Source organism: Lepidochelys olivacea (genome assembly GCF_965140295.1).
Source record: "Lepidochelys olivacea isolate rLepOli2 genome assembly, chromosome: 17".
Taxonomy (NCBI): Eukaryota; Metazoa; Chordata; order Testudines; family Cheloniidae; genus Lepidochelys; species Lepidochelys olivacea.
The window spans coordinates 7083749-7104363 of NC_140427.1; the positions used below are offsets into that span (position 1 = coordinate 7083749).

General features: G+C 41.2%; 1 protein-coding gene across 1 annotated transcript in view; it reads left to right on the forward strand.

Annotated features, from left to right (window-relative positions):
• The first annotated feature begins 14147 nt into the window (after positions 1-14147).
• The window catches only part of DHRS11 (dehydrogenase/reductase 11), a 63701-nt gene continuing 57233 nt past the window's right edge, over positions 14148-20615 (forward strand). Inside the window, exon 1 of the mRNA XM_084650698.1 lies at positions 14148-14369. Coding sequence (XP_084506824.1) covers positions 14238-14369 — 132 coding nt within the window. The 5' untranslated portion in view covers positions 14148-14237. The remainder of the gene's footprint in view (positions 14370-20615) is intronic.

Consider the following 20615-nt stretch of genomic DNA (forward strand, 5'->3'; position numbering starts at 1 on the left):
AAAGAATATTTATTAATATGCATAGTAAAAGTTGGTTTAGATGTTTCTACTTTTCATAACATTGTGGATATAAGTATTACCAAGTCTTTTCAGTGCAGCTAAACTACTGTACCATCAGTCCCTGTTGGTAGGTTTTGATAGCAGAACTGAGTTGAGTTGACCTGCCCTTTTCCATACAAACTGATTAAATGCTATGTCTGGACAAGACAAATGCTAGTACTGATGAGTAGTATCCCAGCGTCTCTTCCTTATTTTCCTCCTTACCTCACAAAACAGACTGGAAGCTTCATTTGAACAAACGAAAAGCAGACAGTATTTCAACACACGTGGAGGGTTGCTTACTGGAGTGGTGGATGCCTTGGCTGGTGGAAGCCTGGAAGATGGTTTTGAGTAGGTGACTACAGGTGCTTTTGCACAAATGTACATTCAGCTTTGGTTAGTTTAAAAATACAGTAACATAATGTTGCAGCCTATTAGTCTCATTGGATTATTTGTTTAGTACTGAGGACAGGAGGGGTGGGAGAGGTATGCCAGCATGAAAAATGATTAGCCTTCTGATTCTTGGTAGATGTGGATTACACAGGTTGTCTGCAGTAGACTACATTCAACTGGAGTAAATTGGTACAACTGGCGTTGAAGTCGTTGGGAACTATCCCCTTACTTTATGGTGGATTGTAACCAATTGTGTCCTGCTTTTACCGTACGCTTCATTCAGAACTTGGTGTTAATAGTAGTGCTTTTTCCAAAGACTCTGCAGGTCATGGAATCATCCGTGTACTTCATGGGATGGGGCTAAAGGAAGTAGCTTTTTAAAAAACAAAAAACCCAAAGCGCGCAAATTATTCAACATGCAAAACTCAATTAAAATTGTTGGTACTTAGAGCAGAAACTTCCACGTTTATATTTTGTACAATGAAATTGGCTTGCACTCCACTGATTCAGAGTCTCACTTCATTTTTGTAGACTAATATTTTAAAAACACTGTTTTGGTAAAATGTGGTGGTCTTGAACACATGTTCTCCCTTAACGTGGAAATGGTTCTGTTGCTGGTTAACTAGGAAAATCTATGGTTTGGTAAGACTAAATCTCTGATGAAAAATACAGGTAAATCTCTGATTACGCTGCTGGCCTACTAAGTATGCAGGAAAGAACAATCTAGTCAAAAGAATATCCAAAACTTTCTGTAGCCAATAATCAAATTGCTTGTGATGCAACTGCCTTTGCTGGGAAAGATGCAAGTGATTACACAGTCTTTACACATCTTTGAATTGAAGTTCTCTACCATAAAAGTTGATGTTTTTGGATTGGCATAAGGTTTTCCTCACTTGGCTTCCACCTCTTATTTCTGTTGATAGGAGACTTCAGAAATAGAGATTCTCTAGTATCAGTAAGAGCGTGGTTGGTTTTCTTTGCTTTACAAAGCAGGTTCATATGTCTGAAGTCTAGATCAAAGTTTCATTTTTTATTTTTTATTTTTTGGCTGTAATATGAACAGGCTGGGAGGGAATCTTTTCTTTCATTGGGTCCTCTTACTAATTAAAAGTAAAATACTAATGTATAATTTAAATATAGTAAAAATGTCACTTTCAAGCATAGGTGCCAAACTACACAGCTGAATGCAACTGTTTTATGCAAGTACAAAGAAATAGATGAGTAAGTCTTAATTAGCCATGTGACTACTGAAACCATTTTTGTGGATCATCTGTTTGACTTTGTAACATGGGAGTGTTAAATCAGTTATTTCTCAGCAGCAACATGGTACATGTTAGATGGGTTAAAAACTGGCCACTGATGAGTCTTAATAGACTCTTCATTGTCAGTTATTTCTGTTAGGGTCCCATTTCTAGTAGTAATCTGTTCTAGGCCCTATGCTATTTAACACTTTTATTAATGACCTGAAAGAAAACAAAATCATCATTATTGATAAAGCTTGCAGATGACACAAGTTAGCGGAATGGTAAATAATGATGGATCACTGATACAGAACAACCTGGATTGGTTGGTAAATGGGGCACAAATGAGCAATCATAGAGTCCTAAGAAGAATGTAGGACTGGAAGGGACCTCAAGTCAACTAGTTCATCTGCCCACATGGAAACACAGAATTAAGTATACCCAGACCATGAATTTTAACAACCCACTCTTCTTCCCTGCTACTATGGAGTCAATATAGTCTTGATTCTTGTATTGGTGAAGAAAAATGGTGATTGGCCATTCATTGCCTTTCTATCCTCAGGTAGGGGTGTGAGGGCATGCATGGCATAGGTGCAGTCCCAAAAATACCGCTCAATAAAAGAATGATCTTGTGTATGGAGAGAATGCTCACTTACAGCAGGATTCACATGGACAACACATCTTGAAGGATTACAGTTATTCTAAGGTGTAAGTAACCATTCTTTATCAGGGCCACTGTGATTCATGTGGCTAAAGTTTGCAGTGGTGTGTTTAGCCATGTTGGTACCAGGAGTTTAGAGCAACCAGGTGGGTGAGGCAATATCTTTTATTGGACCAACTTCTGTCGGTGAAAGAGACGAGCTTTTGAGCGAGACAGAACTCTTCTTCGGTATACAGTGTAACCCAATTATCTAGAGCTCCCAACTGTCTGAAACGTGGTCCTGTTCCTTTGACATCTATTTGAGGGAGTTTATAATATGATGATTGATTGACTGCATGAAAAATACCATCATTAACCAAAACCTTTAGTTAGGTAGACTCCGTCTCCCTTATCCCAGAGTTTGAATTATCAAGTCTGTAAGTAGAATTATTTGGATAGAGCATTCTACGCCTTAAGGACTTGCAGAGGTGGGCTGTAAGAAAATAGATGCTTGCCCTTTTTATGGAGGGCTATATAAAAGGAAAGGGACAAGATGTCTGGAAAACAAAATGGATAGCCCATGTAGAGCTGAACAAATTGATTTTTGGTGTGGCCATTTTTGGTTCAGCTTCACCCAAAATAGACTTTTTGTGGGGTTACTCAATGAAACAAAAACCTGAGAAATTCATTTCAGGTTAAATTAAACATTTTGTTCAACCCAAACTAACTATATTGTTCTGGGTTGAGCAAAACATCTCATTCAGCACCACAGGATATTTCTCTTTGTTTTTGTGTGTGCTCTGCTTTTTTTGTTCTTTAATCTAGCTAAATGTCAAAACCTTTCATTTTAAAAAGTTGAAACATGACTTAGAAAAATTATTTAAAAAAAAAAAAAGCTGAAACTCTTCACGGAATTAGACGCAAATTTGCGAGTACTCATTCTTCTGGAAACTGCATAAACTATTTTGTCCAAAAAACTTCATGCTGCTCTAATGACATGCCCTTGTAAAAATTGCCCCCTTCTCTTTAAAGTACCTCTTTGAAATAATGAGAGAGTGAGTCTCTTGAAACTGTTCTTTTTAAAAAAAAAATCAAGACTTTTCTGTTTTTTTGGTATGGCAAATCCATGAGTTTTTCAGCTCCTTACTATGCTAAAAAAGACCGTTACAAACCAAAGGAATATGTGTGTTTAGTACTATTGTCCACTTGATGGCGCTTTTCTGGTTTCGTGTTGCATTTGTTGAAAAACACTAAGGATACTTCAGCTTTTAAGGGAAGAGAGCTCTTTCAGTTCCCTATCCTCACAAATGAGCTAAAGAAGTGCTACTTTGTATTTAAAATAAATCCATATAACCCAACCTTTCATTTTTTGTAAAACTAGGTATCTTCATACTTCAGTGAAATGCTGAATACTTGTGACTCTTGGATTTTGCTCTAGGATTTGTTGGTTTCCTACAGACTTCTGTAATTTCATTCTTGTATGTTGGAAATGGAAATAAATTTTAAACCAATTAAAACTTGATGCCAAACAGCACTTTAGGAGAGTGAGAGTGTGAAGGTGGAAGGAAAGCATCTATTTCAAATCTGGCTGGCTTTTTTTTCAAAGTGGGCTCCATAGTAGGTGGTTACTCCTGATGATTTCAACCAGAAAGCTAGAGATTGTAGTTGGTAGATAAATCTTGAGGGAAGGTATTTGGGCATTTTTATTTTCCTGCTCTGGATAGGAGTAACGCCAGATGAATTCACTGAAAATTTCTTGTATTTGCTGGCAGGAAAATACATCTAACAAGAGAAGTTGCATCCAGCAGGGGAGTCCAGGGTAGAAGAATTCTGTGGAGTTCTTAGTTTCCCTCCACCATTGCATGAATTCTGATTCGGGAGCATGGTCCATATAGTCTTCTTAATAAACATGGACCTGAAACCCTGAAAAATGATTACCCTCAGCCTAGAGGAAAGACAGACTTGGATCCAAACTTTGACTCGGGATCTAGTTTTTAGAACCTGTACCCTGTATTAGGGCCATCTATATCTAGCCAGACTGTAAGTGCATGATTGATTGTTGCTCTCGCAGAAATAACGTGTGCCCATAATGACTCAGAAATTACAGATTTTGACCTATAATAGACTTCTGCATATAATGACCCTGATACTAGTGTATGGTCCTTGCCACGTACTTAGTCATCAGAGTACCCATATAATATTTCTGCACTGCTGCTTAAGACATTATCACTGTCCTGGTTTTTATTTTTATTGGAAGAGCAGATTAGCAGTTGCAAGTGCTCAGCACCTTTCAAATTCATGCCCTTCAACTGTGTATTTATTGCCTTTAGGTTAAAATTATTTGCCCATTTATTTGCATCTAGTTTTCTAAACTAAGACCTGACCATTTGTCTGGTGTGTAAAGAGTATCTAGAGGGTCTTTGCCTTCATAATTTCTAGAATATGGTTGAGATCATAACACACACAATGTTTGGAAAAACAGGAAACTTGGTATGTAGTCTGAGAGCCCAGCTTTCTTCTTCTTTCATAAAATCAAATATCCTTGCTTTTGTATCAGCTGTTTTTATTCAGCAGTTTCCTCAAAAGACTTTCTACAAATTATTAAAACATGATCTTCATTTCTTACGAAGGAAGCTGACAGTCCTTAATTAAGCTTTGCTTATCCTGTGAACCTTTTTTCCTGTTTGATCTTATGAAATTTTTCCCCTCAGACTTCTTCTCACAACTGAAATTAATGGAAGTCTTTTGTAATACCCTACTGTCTGTGTCCCTGCATTTTTCTTTTAAAATTATATGACCTAGGCCAGATGTTCTACTGTTGAGCAGGGCTAAGCACTTCTCTGCAAGAACCTGATTACACCCAAATATATCTTTCACGTTGACAAGGGGCGGGAGAGGGAAGTTGCTTCTGGATGGCAGTAATTTATAGGGCTGACATAGGGCTTGTGGTGATTTGGCTCCATCAGTGGCTCCCAGAGGCCTATCAAAAAAGATCGCACATGAACGACCACCCCCACATGCACTAACATTAGACTGCCTCTTCCTAGTCTTCTGGGATGCTTCCTAAATTGAGTGAACTTGTAAACGTGTCTGAAAACCACTCTTTCAACATCTGCAATGTATTTGAGTGCACACCGTTTGGTTTGGTGCCCGATTGATTTTAAAGGCTTCCAGACTTCAAAGAGGCAGCTCTTTTCCTTTTTATATTAAGATGCCTCTTGGGATCCGCTTTAGGCTTAGGTTTTGGAGAAAGTTGATACTCTTCTGAGCTGGCTAAATTTTCTTAGTTTCACTCTGTCGCTGTCCTATTTTACTGAAAAGCTGGTCTGTGTGTATGAATTTCCAGTTTTTAAATTCTATTTAAAATGTGCACCATCAATAACAGTAAATGAGTTTTAGTGTGATACGTAACCGTATTAGAATGATTTGAGATAATAAACTGGAGTATGATTAGGAGAAGTGGGGTGATGTTAAAGGAAAGCTTAGGCTGAATATCCGGAAAACTTCTGCCCATGGCAGACTGAGTTGATAGTTCCACAAGGAGGTGGTGTTAGCCCCTTTACTTGAAACATGTAAACCAGACTGGACAACATGCTAGTAAACGTGCGCTAAGAAACAATCCTGCATTGGCAGGGACATGGACTGGATGGCATAAGGGAGCTTTTTCATCTGTTATTTCTACAATTCTATGATGTGGAGGTGGTGATAAATCTTTGCAGGAGTGGGGGCCCTTGTTTGTTCTACACATTAAGGTAACGGGCTTGACCTGCATGCAAATATGTTACCCACAAGCAGTATGGGCAGACACCTGCAGTAGCTCTATGTTTGGGGATGTAAGGATCTAAACAAGCCATCTCAGCTACTCAAGCATATTAGGCGTGTCTATGGACAAATAGGATTACAGCAAAACTCAGCTGCAAATATCCCTGCTGTTTATCTGAGAGGCTCAGTGTCCCCTTTGGAGGCTTCCTTGTCTCAGTTAAATATAGTACCTTAGAGACTAACCAATTTATTTGAGCATAAGCTTTCGTGAGCCACAGCTCACTTCATCGGATGCATACTGTGGAAACTGCAGAAGACGTTATATACACAGAGACCATGAAACAATACCTCCTCCCACCCCACTCTCCTGCTGGTAATAGCTTATCTAAAGTGATCACTCTCCTTACAATGTGTATGAAAATCAAGGCGGGCCATTTCCAGCACAAATCCAGGTTTTCTTAACCCACCCCCCCAAAAAAAAACAAACACACACACACACACACACACACACACACACACAAACTCATTCTCCTGCTGGTAATAGCTTATTCAAAGTGACCACTCTCCCTACAATGTGCATGATAATCAAGGTGGGCCATTTCCAGCATAAATCCAAGTTTAACCAGAACGTCTGGGGCAGGGGGTAGGAAAAAACAAGGGGAAATAGGCTACCTTGCATAATAACTTAGCCACTCCCAGTCTCTATTTAAGCCTGAATTAATAGTGTCCAATTTGCAAATGAATTCCAATTCAGCAGTTTCTCGCTGGAGTCTGGATTTGAAGTTTTTTTTGTTGTAAGATAGCGACCTTCATGTCTGTAATTGCGTGACCAGAGAGATTGAAGTGTTCTCCGACTGGTTTCTGAATGTTATAATTCTTGACATCTGATTTGTGTCCATTTATTCTTTTGCATAGAGACTGTCCAGTTTGACCCATGTACATGGCAGAGGGGCATTGCTGGCACATGATGGCATATATCACATTGGTGGATGTGCAGATGAATGAGTCTCTGATAGTGTGGCTGATGTTATTAGGCCCTGTGATGGTGTCCCCTGAATAGATAGGTGGGCACAGTTGACAATGGGCTTTGTTGCAAGGATAGGTTCCTGGGTTAGTGGTTCCCTGGGTTAGTGGTTCCTGGGTTAGAGTATTTGCTTCAGGTTGGGGGGCTGTCTGTAGGCAAGGACTGGCCTGTCTCCCAAGATTTGTGAGAGTGTTGGGTCATCCTTCAGGATAGATTGTAGATCCTTAATAATGCATTGGAGGGGTTTTAGTTGGGGGCTGAAGGTGACGGCTAGTGGCGTTCTGTTATTTTCTTTGTTAGACCTGTCCTGTAGTAGGTGACTTTTGGGAACTCTTCTGGCTCTATCAATCTGTTTCTTCACTTCCGCAGGTGGGTATTGTAGTTGTAAGAATGCTTAATAGGTGCCACAAGTACTCCTTTTCTTTTTGTGAATACAGACTAAAACACGGCTGTTACTCTGAAACCTGTCAGTTAGATATGTAATTAGGCAGGGTTTCCCCCACCTCACATTGATTATTGTATAATTATGTAATTAAATTAATGTGCAATTACAAAATTAGTCCATGTAATTATCTTTTCTTACCACTTTTTCCTTTTCGGGCTCAGCACACTTACTATATGGTTAGTTACTTCTTCCCAACACAGTTTAACACTCATCAGTTGGTCCAACCTTCTGATAAGCTCTTTCATGTGCTTCTGTGTGGTTTCATCCAGAACAACTCCTACAGTTTCAGGAGGTTGGGTTGTAGATTTTTCTAACACTCCACCAGCATCTTGGCTTTGCAACCTTTCCATTTAGTCTCTTGTACGCAGGACTCCATGTAATTATGTGGTTTAAAACAAAAAGGTTGTGAAAAATGTTTACTTCTCTGCTGTAGTGAAAAGTGTTTGCTTTTGTAACTTCAAAATCACTGAAATCCCCATAATTTTTTCTAAATCCCATCCTCCGTGCCTCAGTGCACCAAAAAAGAATGGAAAGGTCATCTTGAAAACTTTGATTATATTGGGCTATATTCATTCCTTTTGTAACTCATCTGCTTTCATTAGAATCACACCTCAAATTTAGCCCGGTGATTGTTTTGTTTGTCTACTGCAAAAACGGCCACATGATTTCTCTTTAATTGTGTACATTTTTTTCAAGCAGAGTTTGTATGTGAAGTTCCAGTCCAGTGTGACTGTTTAAATCCCATAAAGCTGAACTTAAAATGGAAACACTGGCACAGTTCTAATTATAGCACACTGGAGACTGCTGCTATAATTATCCTGTGACCCCAGGTGCACCATCAACTTGTATCTTATTTATCATACTTAGGTCATTTCCTGGTACTAAGTAAAATGTAGTTTCTGATTTTGCTGGTTGTCGACCAAATTAATTATTCCTGTAAATATCTGCATGTAAGTGAAATCATACTCAGTTTACTGTATTTTACAGAACTCCCTTATCTTCAAGGCAAAAGCTTTCTGACTTTTGGGGGGAAGTTGCCCTTGAAGTCGATGATGGTTCCTGTACTGTACTTTTGTTTTGTTTAGAACTATATTATCTGAATTCAAAAACACCTGCCATAGTGGTTAGCTTGTAAATGAATTTCCTTAAAAACACTACCACTTTCACCATGCAACAAATTCATTCCTGGTGCTATTCCATGGGCATCAACAAGATTACAGGCGGGGATGAATTTGGCCCAGTCGAGGACCCACTGACAAACTTTCATTGATAGCAGGAGGATCGGGCCCATTATTGTCAATCTCCTGGGTATTGTTGGTTGCCTTGTGTCCTACTGGGTTTTTTCTTTCTGTTAAGGTATACACAGCCTGATAATTTTGTATTCTAGTCAGTGTCTGAAACTGAGTAAGGCTTAGCTAGTCCCAATGACATGTGCTGCTTCCGTTTTGCGTGAGTGTCACTGACAAGCCCCTTTTCCAGCCTAGTGAATTGTAAGCAGTTTTCTTTAAAGATTTCATATCCCTTCAGATGTTCCCATCACACAGCTTGCATTGCTCAGGTTATTTATTTAGGGCCTCATCCTGGGAAGCGCTGGGCAACTCCTGCAAGCTGTTGAGTGGCCTCAACACTTGGGATAGCTCAGTGGTTTGAGCATTGGCCTGCTAAACCCAGAGTTGTGAGTTCAATCCCTGAGGGGGCCATTTAGGGATCGGGGGCAAAAATTGGGGATTGGTCCTGCTTTGAGCAGGGAGTTGGACTAGATGAGCAGGGAGTTGGACTGAGGTCCCTTCCAACCCTGATATTCTATGATTTTATGAACACTCAACTGAGCTCAGAGTACTAAGGATTGACCTACATCTTTTAGGATTGGGTCGTTAACTTTAAAGGTCCTTGGAGCATGACCTTGTTTTCTTATGTGTTCAAAGGGGTGTAAGTGCTAAAGTGCTGTAGGAATAGTAACAAGTAGTCACTGGAGGCTTGACAGCTCTGCTCAGAAGTTGAATTAACCATATCACTGCAAAATGACATTTGTGACATCAGTTGTCTGGTACAAATACATTCCTTCTAAAGGATGCTCTCTCTCTCTCAGAAATACTTAATTAGAAGAAAATGTAAATGCCAACCTCCCCTAGTTTTTCCTCAGGTTTTCTATACATTTCAAGCCTTATAGATACTGCACATTCAAAATCATAGGGATAAACCAAGCATGATCTAGTGGATAGGGCACTGGACCTGGAACTAAGAATACCTAGGTTTTATTCCTGACTCTCACTGAGTGGCTGTGTGACCTTGGGCTAGTCATTCCACCCTTCTGTACCTTTGTTTTCCCTCACATCTTTTATCTGTCTTGCCTGTTTAGATTGTAATCTCTTTGGGGCAGGGACTCTCTCTCATTGTGTGTGTGTGTGTGTGTACACTGACTAGCAGAATGGGGCCTTGTTGTCCCTGGGACCTCTATGTTACTGCAGTACAAATAATAAGCATGGTAGGCAAAAAGAGAAACTTACAGCTTCCAAGGGGTGGGTTTGTCTGAAGGCAGATAGCGTCCAGGTCACTTTTTGCCTGGCTTTCGGAAGTGCTGAGTACTCCCATGTCCCATTGTGATGATTGTTCAGCACCTCTGAAAATTCAGCCCTAACACTGAGAGTCTCAATTTCTCAGGACTAACTTATTTAAGAACCTCTCTACCTCCTCACCTTGGGAGGCTGCCAAGGCTCACTCGAAAGCCATAATTACACAGTTTCCCTTTGACTCTCCAGATTTTCCTTATTCATAACGTGACTTTTGAGCACTTCGCAGGAATAAATCAAATTTGTTCCATTTAATGGGCACTTGATTTGTTTCAGGTTTTAGGACCTGCGCTCCGGAGACTTGTCACCACTTGTGGTGGAGAAGGCGATAATTGCCTACCTAAGCCAGGAAAAAAGGTGTTTGCTTACTCTCAAGTTAAAACAAGAAGTCAAAGTGAAGGAAGGATGGCTTTGCGGTTAAGGCACTGGACTGGATCTGGATTCAGTTGGCACTTCGGGCAAGTCACAATCTCTCTGTATCTCAGTTCCCTATCTGTAAACTGGTGGTGGTGATCCCTTTTTTATTCCCTCCCATCCTGTGTCTGTTTAGCCGTTAAGCTCCTCAGACAGGGACTTACTATGTGCATGTACAAAGACTACCCCAATGGTGTTCTGATCTTGGCTGGATGCTCAAGGCGGTACTATAAGGCAAATAAATAATGCGAGAAGCCAAGGTAGCCATGTCTTCATCTATTTGCCCATCAAAGCTGTTGGGAGAATTTTCAGTTCAATTTGACTGGACTGAGTGATCTTTTTGCCAAACAAATAGAAAGTTTGATTTGAAAAGTTCCATGTTAAGGCTGAGGTGGCAAACTCTGTAGAAGAGAAGCTAAAATGTTATGTAGTCTAACCTGTCTATCCAACCCATGCTCATCACTGGTAGCAATAGACTTGGTCTTTGAAAGAGATTGGGGCAGTTGGCCTCCTTAAGGCATTGATAGACATACAGTCCTCAGTCTAGTGGCAGCAGCACTGGGAGTCAAAACAGGGAAGAATTGGGTTGAAGAGGGGTGAAACAAATATAAAACTATTTATTTTAAAAAAAAAACAAAACCTGCTTGACAATCACCTTTAACTGTCCCCAGATACATGGTACACAGTCATTCTGGATGAAATGCTCTGTCCTACACACAGATTTGATTTATTCCCATTTATTGTTGCTATAATTGGCCTTTACCAAACCCTCCGGTTTAATGTAGTTTTTTTTCCTAATCTGTAAATATACTGGCTCTTGCTGGTTCCTCTCAATGGCCTACAGTTGTGTTAAAAAGATAACGGTATTCCCATTGTTTTTTTGTATCTGAAGTTAATCTAGTTGGTGATCTATATAAATATCTCACATTTTATAGCCCCTTTGAGCTCAAAGATCACAAAGCACTTTGCAAATTATATAAATATGCAACATGGAAATGCAGTCATCGGTGGCATTGAGGGTGGCAACCAACTAATCCAGCAATGGTGGAGAGGGGGAAATGTCGGTTAAGAACCCTGAAGTGAATCTCTGCACCTACAAGAAAGGCCAAGGGATCTTTGCTATCCATGCAGAGAAGATCAAATCTTCCCTCTACACTGCCTGGTACACGGTTAATCTACCTTCTAAGTGATGATGGGCTGAGTCCACCCTGATGGAATTTAAACTTCAAGTCCCCGAGAGACTAGGTATTTCAATCCTGATGTTTAGTCCTAAGAGGGTAAGTTCCTATCTCCCCATCCCTGCCAGACCCAATTCACTTCTCCAAGTCTTTATGAAACTCCCCCATGCCATCATAAGGGTCTCATTGCCCCCACTACCCGTTTCTCATGAAAGCATCTTATTCTATTGCAAAGAGAATGTTACTACATTGTTACAAGTGTTGCCTTCCTCTGCCTCCTGTCAATGGTCTGAGCTTTGTTCCTTCCCTTTGTGCTTTTTCCTGAGCAGTGTCAGCCTGATGGAGAAGAGGGTACTATGGACAGAATAGACCCATGGTTGACTGCATATTCCTAATGACCCTTGGCCTGGCTCTGACTAAGCCATCCTCACCTCCTTCCGTTTCTTTCAACAAAGGCAAGGTTCATCTATTTGCTAAAGCATTAGCTTAACAGTTGGTTTAAAAGTAGGAAAAGGCTGTTTTCCAAAGGACAAGAGGTGGGTAGCAAGTTGGCTGGTGGTTATTGCTGCCTGGCTCATCTGTTGTTTTTATTCTGCATAAAGGGCCCCAGACTCTGAAGACTTGTATCTATTTGTTACATAATATCTTGTTAAATATGCACCTCTCCTAATCTTTAGCTGCATGTACAAAGCACTGCAAGTGACAAAAAAGACCTCTCAGAAATTTCCTTCAGCTCACAAACAAAACTCCAACCAGCTCTAGCCTCCTGGGAAACCCTCAGTGCATAGGTAAATCCACAGGGCCTGCTGCAGGAAGAACACAGTCAGGCATTGTCAGACTCATGGAGGAAGTAGGTTACAGAACCCTAGGTGCAAAGCTCATCTCTTTAGCCAGGTCTTTGGGTGAAATGCTGCATTACTGAAGCCAACGGTAGTTAAGAATCAGGCTCTTTCTTTGAAGTAGGTAATCTCAGAGCCCAACGTTGCTTCCATTGATACAAAAGCTCCTTGGGTGTAGAATCAGGCCCTCCGTTCTGTAGGTCACAGGTTCTGAGCAGTGACAGTGTGACACTAGTGTATTCTGTGTTTTAAATTGATTTTTTTTTCATGGATGTAGATTTTTTGAAATAAGAGCATTGTATAAATTAAAATAAATAGCAGCATGTATACAGGAGTCTACCCTTTTTTATTTAGAGGCATTTCTAAGATGCCTATAATGTCGAGCTCTTCACAAATATTCGTGAATTTATCCTGATAAACCCCTTTCCCCTGTGCGGCAGGGGAAGTGTTATTATCCCTATTTTACAGGTGTGGATTCTGAGGCACGGAGAGGTTAAAGGAGTTGCACAGGGTCACGCAGCTAGTCTGAGGCAGAGCTGAGACTGCAGCCCAGCTGTCCTGACTCTGTCCTGTGTCTTAACCATAAAACCATCCTCCTTCTGTTACGGTAGCCCTGGAAGCCCCCTCCAAGATTGGGGACTTACTGTTATTGTTGCTGTACGTATATATGAGAGGGTCCCTGCTCTGAGGAGGTTACAGTCTAGAATAGGCAAGGTGAGAGAAAAGAAGTATTTTATTATCCCAGGTGAAGGCTGGGATTATCAAATGAACCAGTAGTCTAACTCCCTTCGGCTCCTTGTCGTGACGAGCTCAGGCTCACACAGGCAGGTCCTTAGCAAAGCTAGGACCAGAACCATGAGTTCGGGACTCGCAATGGGGGGGGGCGAGCCCACCCCTTCCCCTCTTCTGTTTAACCTACCAAACCTCAGAGTTACGAACGCCTCGGGAATGGAGTTTGTTCGTCGCTCTGAACAAAAAGGGGTTCTTTCAAAAGTTTACAACTGAACATTGACTTAATACAGCTTCGAGACTTTACTACGCCGAAGCAAAATGCTGCTTTCCCTTTGTTTTTTAGTAGTTTACATTTAACACAGTACTGTGCTGTATTTGCTTTTTTTTTTTTTTTTTTTTGTCTCTGCCGCTGCCTGATTGCGGCCTTCCGGTTCTAAATGAGGCCTCTGGTTGACTGCTCAGTGCACAACTCTGAGGTTTTACTGATTATACTTTATTATCTGCACCCTGGTAGCATGGAAGTGCATGGACCAGGACCCCACTGCGCTGTGTTTGGCATTGTACAAATGCCACAAAAAGACAGTCTCTGCCTCCAAAGAGTTTAAGGGCTTTGTCTCATCTGCTTTGCATTCCCTCATTTTTATAAAAAGAACAGGAGGGCTTGTGGCCCCTTAGAGACTAACCAATTTATTGGAGCATGAGCTTTCCTGAGCTGCAGCTCGCTTCATTGGACGCACCCCGGGGAGCTGCAGGGCTGAGGGCGAAGAAACCCAGGGCAGGGCAGGGCAGGCTCCGGGCTGCTGAATATTGACTAGGGCGAGGGAGAGGCTGGGCTTGGAGAAGGGGCGGGAGGAGAGGGGCGGGGACGGATTCATCCTCCGCGGGCAGGAGGCTGGCTGGTCTCCCGTGCCGGCCCGGGGGACGGCGGCTCGGCCGGGTGCGGGGAGCGAGCCCGGGGCCATGGAGCGCTGGAAGGGCAGAGTAGCGCTGGTGACCGGCGCCTCGGTGGGCATCGGGGCGGCGGTGGCCCGGGCTCTGGTGCAGCGGGGCATGAAGGTGGTGGGCTGCGCCCGGAGCGTGGACAAGATAGAGGTAGGGAGGGGATGGGGAATGGGGGGGGGGGGGGAGAGAAGGGGGCTAGGAAGAGAAGGAGCAGTGGGGAAGGCGTCTCTGGGGGATCCCCCCCAACCCCTGAATTTTGGGACCCGGGAGGGGGGACACACTCATCCCCTTCCCCACTGGGGCGCAGCCTCTCCTCCCGCCCCTTAGCGCTCCCGGTGCGGGCTGCGGACAATGCCGGATTCCCCTTCCCCCCCCCCCCGCACGTGGGGGAGCCGAGGTGCCTGGGGAGGGGGCAGCTCGGAGCCGGGGGTCTAGGGGCAGGTTGACGGGTCCCTCTCAGCAGCTGTGAAGGGGGGGGGGGGGAAACCTTCCAAGGGGCGGCCCGGAGCGGGAATGGGGGATGAAAGAGATCTGGGGACTCCGTGCAAGCAGTCCCTGTCCCCATTATTCTTCCAGTGCATTTTGGGGGCAGGGAAGCGGTTGGGAAGTTGGGGGGAGGCCCTCAGTTAAACTCTTATTCCCCCATCTGAAATTGACGAGAGCTCTTCCCTTCCCACCTCTCAAGTCACCGGTTAAAGTTGCAGATCCCCTGTGTTTGTTTATAGTCGCCCCCCCAGCCTTACACTCTCTATTGAGCTCTCAGGTTAAAATTCAAGGCCAGGATTTTTCCAAAGTGACTGGTAATTGTGGTTAGCTCCATTATGCTGGGGGGGGGGGGGAGAGTGGGGGTTTGTCTCATTTGAGGTGCCTTGAAAGGGACCTGGTTTCCAGAAGGTGGGTTCTTAGCACTTTTTGAGCTTCAGATCCTTTGAAGGGATCTCAGGCTGAGCACTCAAAACCACTAGCCGTTTTTGAAAATCATGGCCCATATTATTTTGAAAGGATCTCCTGTGTGTATTAGAAATAACCTATTTAGCTTAAATTTTAAAACTCAACTGAGTTCTCCTAATTTTTGCTGTTTGTTTACTTTCCACACTTTTCACCTTGGAAAATAGTCCTGTCAATTTCACTTCTGTTTATGAGCCCAGTTTACTCTCTGGTTCTAGCACAATGCTGCAGTGTAGGGGTTGCAGACATTTCAGGGAAACCATGACAAAAACTGTTGCCATTGAAATTAAATTGTAAAAATTCCTGGAAATATTTCTATTGGTGTTAGGATTTCTAAAGATGAGTTTTTACAAAACCTAAATTTAGGGGAAAAATTGACCTGTGTCCCTCTAGTTAAATAATACTAATAAAACACTTTGACCTCAGTAGATGAAAAGATGTATAGAAGTGCGAAGTATTACATTATGCAGCTGACTGTATTTAAAATGAAGCAGAAAGGAGGGTTGGATAGTAAAGGGTGTGTTGGTTAAGGAGGACTACAGGGAAAAATAGTCAGATAGTGTTATGAGGGTAGGGTGACCAGACAACAAATGTGAAAAATCAGGACAGCGGGTGGTGCGGTAATAGGAGCCTATATAAGAAAAAGACCCCAAAATCAGGACTGTTCCTATAAAATCGGAACATCTGGTCACCCTACATGAGGGAGATTGTGCAGGGTAGTTGGGTAAGGCGGCATTTTGCTTTACAAGGGCTTACCTCCATTGCAGAATTGTATGGTGTTTGAAAATGATTGTGAACAAATAAGTTAGCCGACATGATTCTGACCACATCTAAGTGGACAATTTGTATTCAGAATCATCATCAGGTCAGCTAAGTGTGATTCATGATCAGTCAGCTGATATGAAGCTAAACACCATTTGTCCTGGTCTAGACAGACCACTCAGATATGGTCAGCAGCATCATGTCAGCTAATTCAACTGTTAAAAGTTATGTTCCGGCACAATACAATTTTGCAGTGTAGAAAATCCGTAAGGGATAATAGAGGGATAGTGGTGAGATTACAGAGGGAGTTTGGTGCATAACGGTGAACATATCTTATAACAAGATAACCTTAACAACTAATGACAGGTTTCAGAGTAACAGCCGTGTTAGTCTGTATTCGCAAAAAGAAAAGGAGTACTTGTGGCACCTTAGAGACTAACCAATTTATTTGAGCATGAGCTTTCGTGAGCTACAGCTCACTTCAGAAGTGAGCTGTAGCTCACGAAAGCTCATGCTCAAATAAATTGGTTAGTCTCTAAGGTGTCACAAGTACTCCTTTTCTTAACTAAGTGACCTCATGACTATATTTCTGTAAAAACCTCATGTGCTCATCCTCCTCTTTCCCTCATCTGTTATGGCTTTCACTTGTTGTGTTATGGCTACCAATATAACCTAAACTCTTTGGGGCAGAAACTGCACCGTGCTCTGTTAGAAAAGTTTCTGGTACATTTTGACTGTTACCCACATTAAGATAATAAATACCATAGTATAAATACTTTGAGTGTAAATTTCATAAAAAGGTAGCTGGAGAGGTGAAGAATGGTTTAGTATTCTGCATAACTGTTCATGCCAGTTTGAAACCTAGTGTTTATGAATGTGTATTATTTCCAGAAAGGGCTGTGAGTGAAGTTCACTAAAGATACTCAAGTCACCTGTGATTGTAGGGGTGAAATACATTCACGTATACACTTTTTTTGGGTAAGACTACACGTTGTCTCATATCTGGTGGTTGCTGTTGTAATGGTCAAAGGCACATTTAATTAACTCACCTAGCAATAAATGTAAAATATATTCTCTCCTTTGCCAGCTTGATTACACTTTGTACAATAATTCAGTTTTATTACAAATCTTTTAGGCCCCCAACTCATCAAAACAGTTAAACACATGTTTAACTTTAAGTTCAATCTTGAATTCACTGGGTCCTACATACATGCTTAAATGCTCTGACGAACTGGGGCTTCAGTGCGTAAGTTGGAAAGTCATTTTTGGAGTCGAGGTACACCACTAGCCAACTATAATTATATTCCTCTCAGAAATCACTGGGTAGCAGTTACTTATTATATTTTTATTAGGTTACATCTAAAACACACACTGTGTGTGCTATTTTGATTGTTAAATTTGTTGCCTCGCAGTTTAGGTTTAAATCCTTTGAGGGGAAGTAGCTTGTTAATCTAGTTGGGAAAATTTAGGTTTCGCTAGAGAGTAAGGCATGCTTTTTTTCCCTTTTTATTATGGAAAGATTCCCAAAAGCTTGATTTATCCTTTGTCCAGACAGATCTTTCTGTGCAATGTTGGCTCTACAGAGCTAGTTAAAAGCTAAGCAGTAGCATGGTTTATGTAAATATTGACGACACCTAATGATCTCCAGCAATGTATTTGGAAATTTGAGGTACTAAAAATGCTGGCTTTATTGTTATGCCCCTACAGAGAGAGGGAAAAATTACTTCCCAACAAGCCTGAATTTGGAGGCTAGAGCTTGGGGGATGAGGTGGCAAGACTCTGAAGACAGAAAATACATGTAAATAGAATATGGTGAAGCTTTGGGAGAGTGGCTGTAATAGAGAAGAATACCTGAGACATCTAGGGAACATGGGAAGGAGGATGTAAATATCGTGGCCAATAAGGCTTTGGGAAGACTTCTCTCTCAGAAGGATTTGATATCCCAGCTGCTTGTTTATTTTATTCAGGTCAGTTTCTTGGCTTTATTATCAATAGGGCTGCTGCAGATACATGTTTAATAGTCTCTGTTTGCCTTGTATAGTCTAGCCATGCAAATTAATTTCAACTTTTTCTTTCATCAGCTCTTCCCCTGAGATTTCTGCCCTGTTTCTAATCAGATTTTTCACAAAGCTCTTTGTTCAAAGAGAAGAATTGGAGGTTGTACCGTTAAGTTTTAAACATAACCAAAATCCACCTTTATTTACCACCTACTGCCTGTATTTAAGATATCATTTTATTGTTTTTTAGCTTCTGTGTTGTAGGAAAGTATTATTTTAAAATTGTCTGAAAAACAGAATTGGTTTATGTTCTGAGCTGACTGGGGGCCATGCAGCATTTTAAGGCACTTGTATTTTATGTGTGGTTTAATACATTTTATCTAGGCCATGTAAATCCATCTGAACATTGGAGAAATGCTGATCTTGCCATAATTGAGGTTAAAATAGCTTTTCATTTTAAACACAGTTTTGTCCCTACAGCAAACTTCTCCAGAACTAAACCAAATTAGCTGAAATGTTATAGATGTGATTTTTTTTTGTAATGCCAGTGTAAGAAATTTTTTGGGCAAGCCTAAGGTATATTAGTTATTTGGGACCATGTTGATATATATATTTTTGGGGACACCAAAACTCCAAAATGGTTTGGCCTAAAACCTCCAAATCGGTTTTAATCTGTTGGGGTTGGCAAGGACTGGTACCATGGAGTAGTTTTGTGGATGGAATTGTGCAGTTATTTGAAGCAGTTTTTGCATAGCTTAACAACTCCGTGGAGTTTATAAACTCTGGATGGCCACCACATGGGGAGAGGCAGAGGGAAACCACATAGGGTAGAGAGGAGTGGGCTGGTATTCAGGGGAGCAGAACAGAGAGAGCCGCATGGTTGCGAGATGAGAGTTACACCTAACCAGTCAGGAAGCAAAAACAATGTCATGTGACCCATCTAGCCAATCAAAATTAATGAATATATTTTGAGTTTAAAATATTAGATAACCACAATTACCTTCTTCTAAGCAAGCTATGATAGTAGTGTTTGCCAGATAACTCTGAACAATGAATGAATCTGAAAAATGTATAAGTTGGTTGTGGATGATTTGCAAATAGAGAATGGTCATAAGGGCAGATTCTCAGCTGTACAGATCAACATCACTCCAGTGAAAGCAAGGAGCTAAGCTGATTTACCAACTAGAATCAGGCCTTCAATTCATTAAATATATTGTTCCCTATGAGTTATTCATTTTGCTTTAGTTTAAAACCAAAGCCAAGTACTCCAGTCTTGACTCCACAGGTAAACCCTGCAAAGAAGGGGAATTTATGTCTGTAGTCACAGGCTACAAACTTCTTAAAATCTTCATCAGGTCCTACTTCATTTAAAAGTCCTCCATCAGATATCTCCATCTTACAAAAGGTAAAAAGGTAAAATCCTGACTCCACTTAACTCAATGGAAGTTTTGCCACTGACTTCCGTGGACAAAGATTTTACCCAGAGTCCGAGCCAAAGCCTATTGAAGTCAGTGGAAAGATTCTTATCTACTTCAGAAAGCTTGGGCTCAGTCCCTGTGAGCACAGGGCAGAATTAAGGAATTTGGAGTGGCCTCAAATCAGTATTGCCAGCCCCAAGCATTCAAAACTCACAAGTCAGACTCCAAAATACAAAACATTTTTTGGGGACTGATCTTTATTTGTCCTCTGGTTTTTCAGCCATTGCTGTGTTTGTGGGTAACATTTTCAAACTTTTCTCCGCAACCATGAGAGCTAGTAGCTTACTTCAAAAAAAGCGGAGTCTCGTGTAATCACGTGACTCCAAGGGCTGGGGCTTTAAGAAGAACACCTCATATTTTGAGTCTCCATAAATGTGTGACAGTAGCAACACTGCATTTCCATACATTCTAATATTTTGAGGGTCAGGAGGTGCTGTGTTTTATTTTTAAAGATATAATCTTAAAGGTCACCCATACAGGACAAAACAAACAAAACATCTTTATGAAATGTAACCAAGGCGTGAAAGGTGTTTTTTTGGTTTATTTATTTTTTTTTTGTGTGTGTGTACACTAGAAATTCAGGTTTTGTCTAACCGGATACTTCATGAAAACTACGAGGATGATGAGATCATAACGGAGAGCTGAGCAATTTGTCATGGGGGAAACTGGTTTATTGTCAGATTATTTAAAACTCTATTGTCTTTTGGCTATTTAACATTTCCTTTTCCTTTGTAATATCTTGTAAATGATGCCATTGTATGAGTTTTCCTTTAAAAAAGAAGCCATTTCCAGTATTGCCTTGGTCACAAGTCCTTCTAAACTAGCTCTATAATAGCTTTCATTATGGGGTGATTGGTTAGCATCAGATCCTCCTAAAAACTTGCTGTTTGCTATAGAGGCATAGCAGAATTTGCCAATAAGATTGTGATCTGTGGAGGGTCAGGTTAGTCCATTATGATAATGAAGCGCTCTAATCTGAAGTTGGATAACATTATACATATGCAAGAGTAATGTTTTGTCATAATCTGTCAACGATTGTTTACCCAAATTTTTTATAAAGTCAGAACTCCTGGGTTCTGTTCCCATCTTTGTTTCTGTGCCTCAATTTATTGATCTGTAAAAGGGAGATGCTCTTGCTTACTTAACTCACCAAGTGTTTTAGGAGGCGTAATTATTTAGGGCTTGATCCAAAAGCCCATTGAAATCAGTGG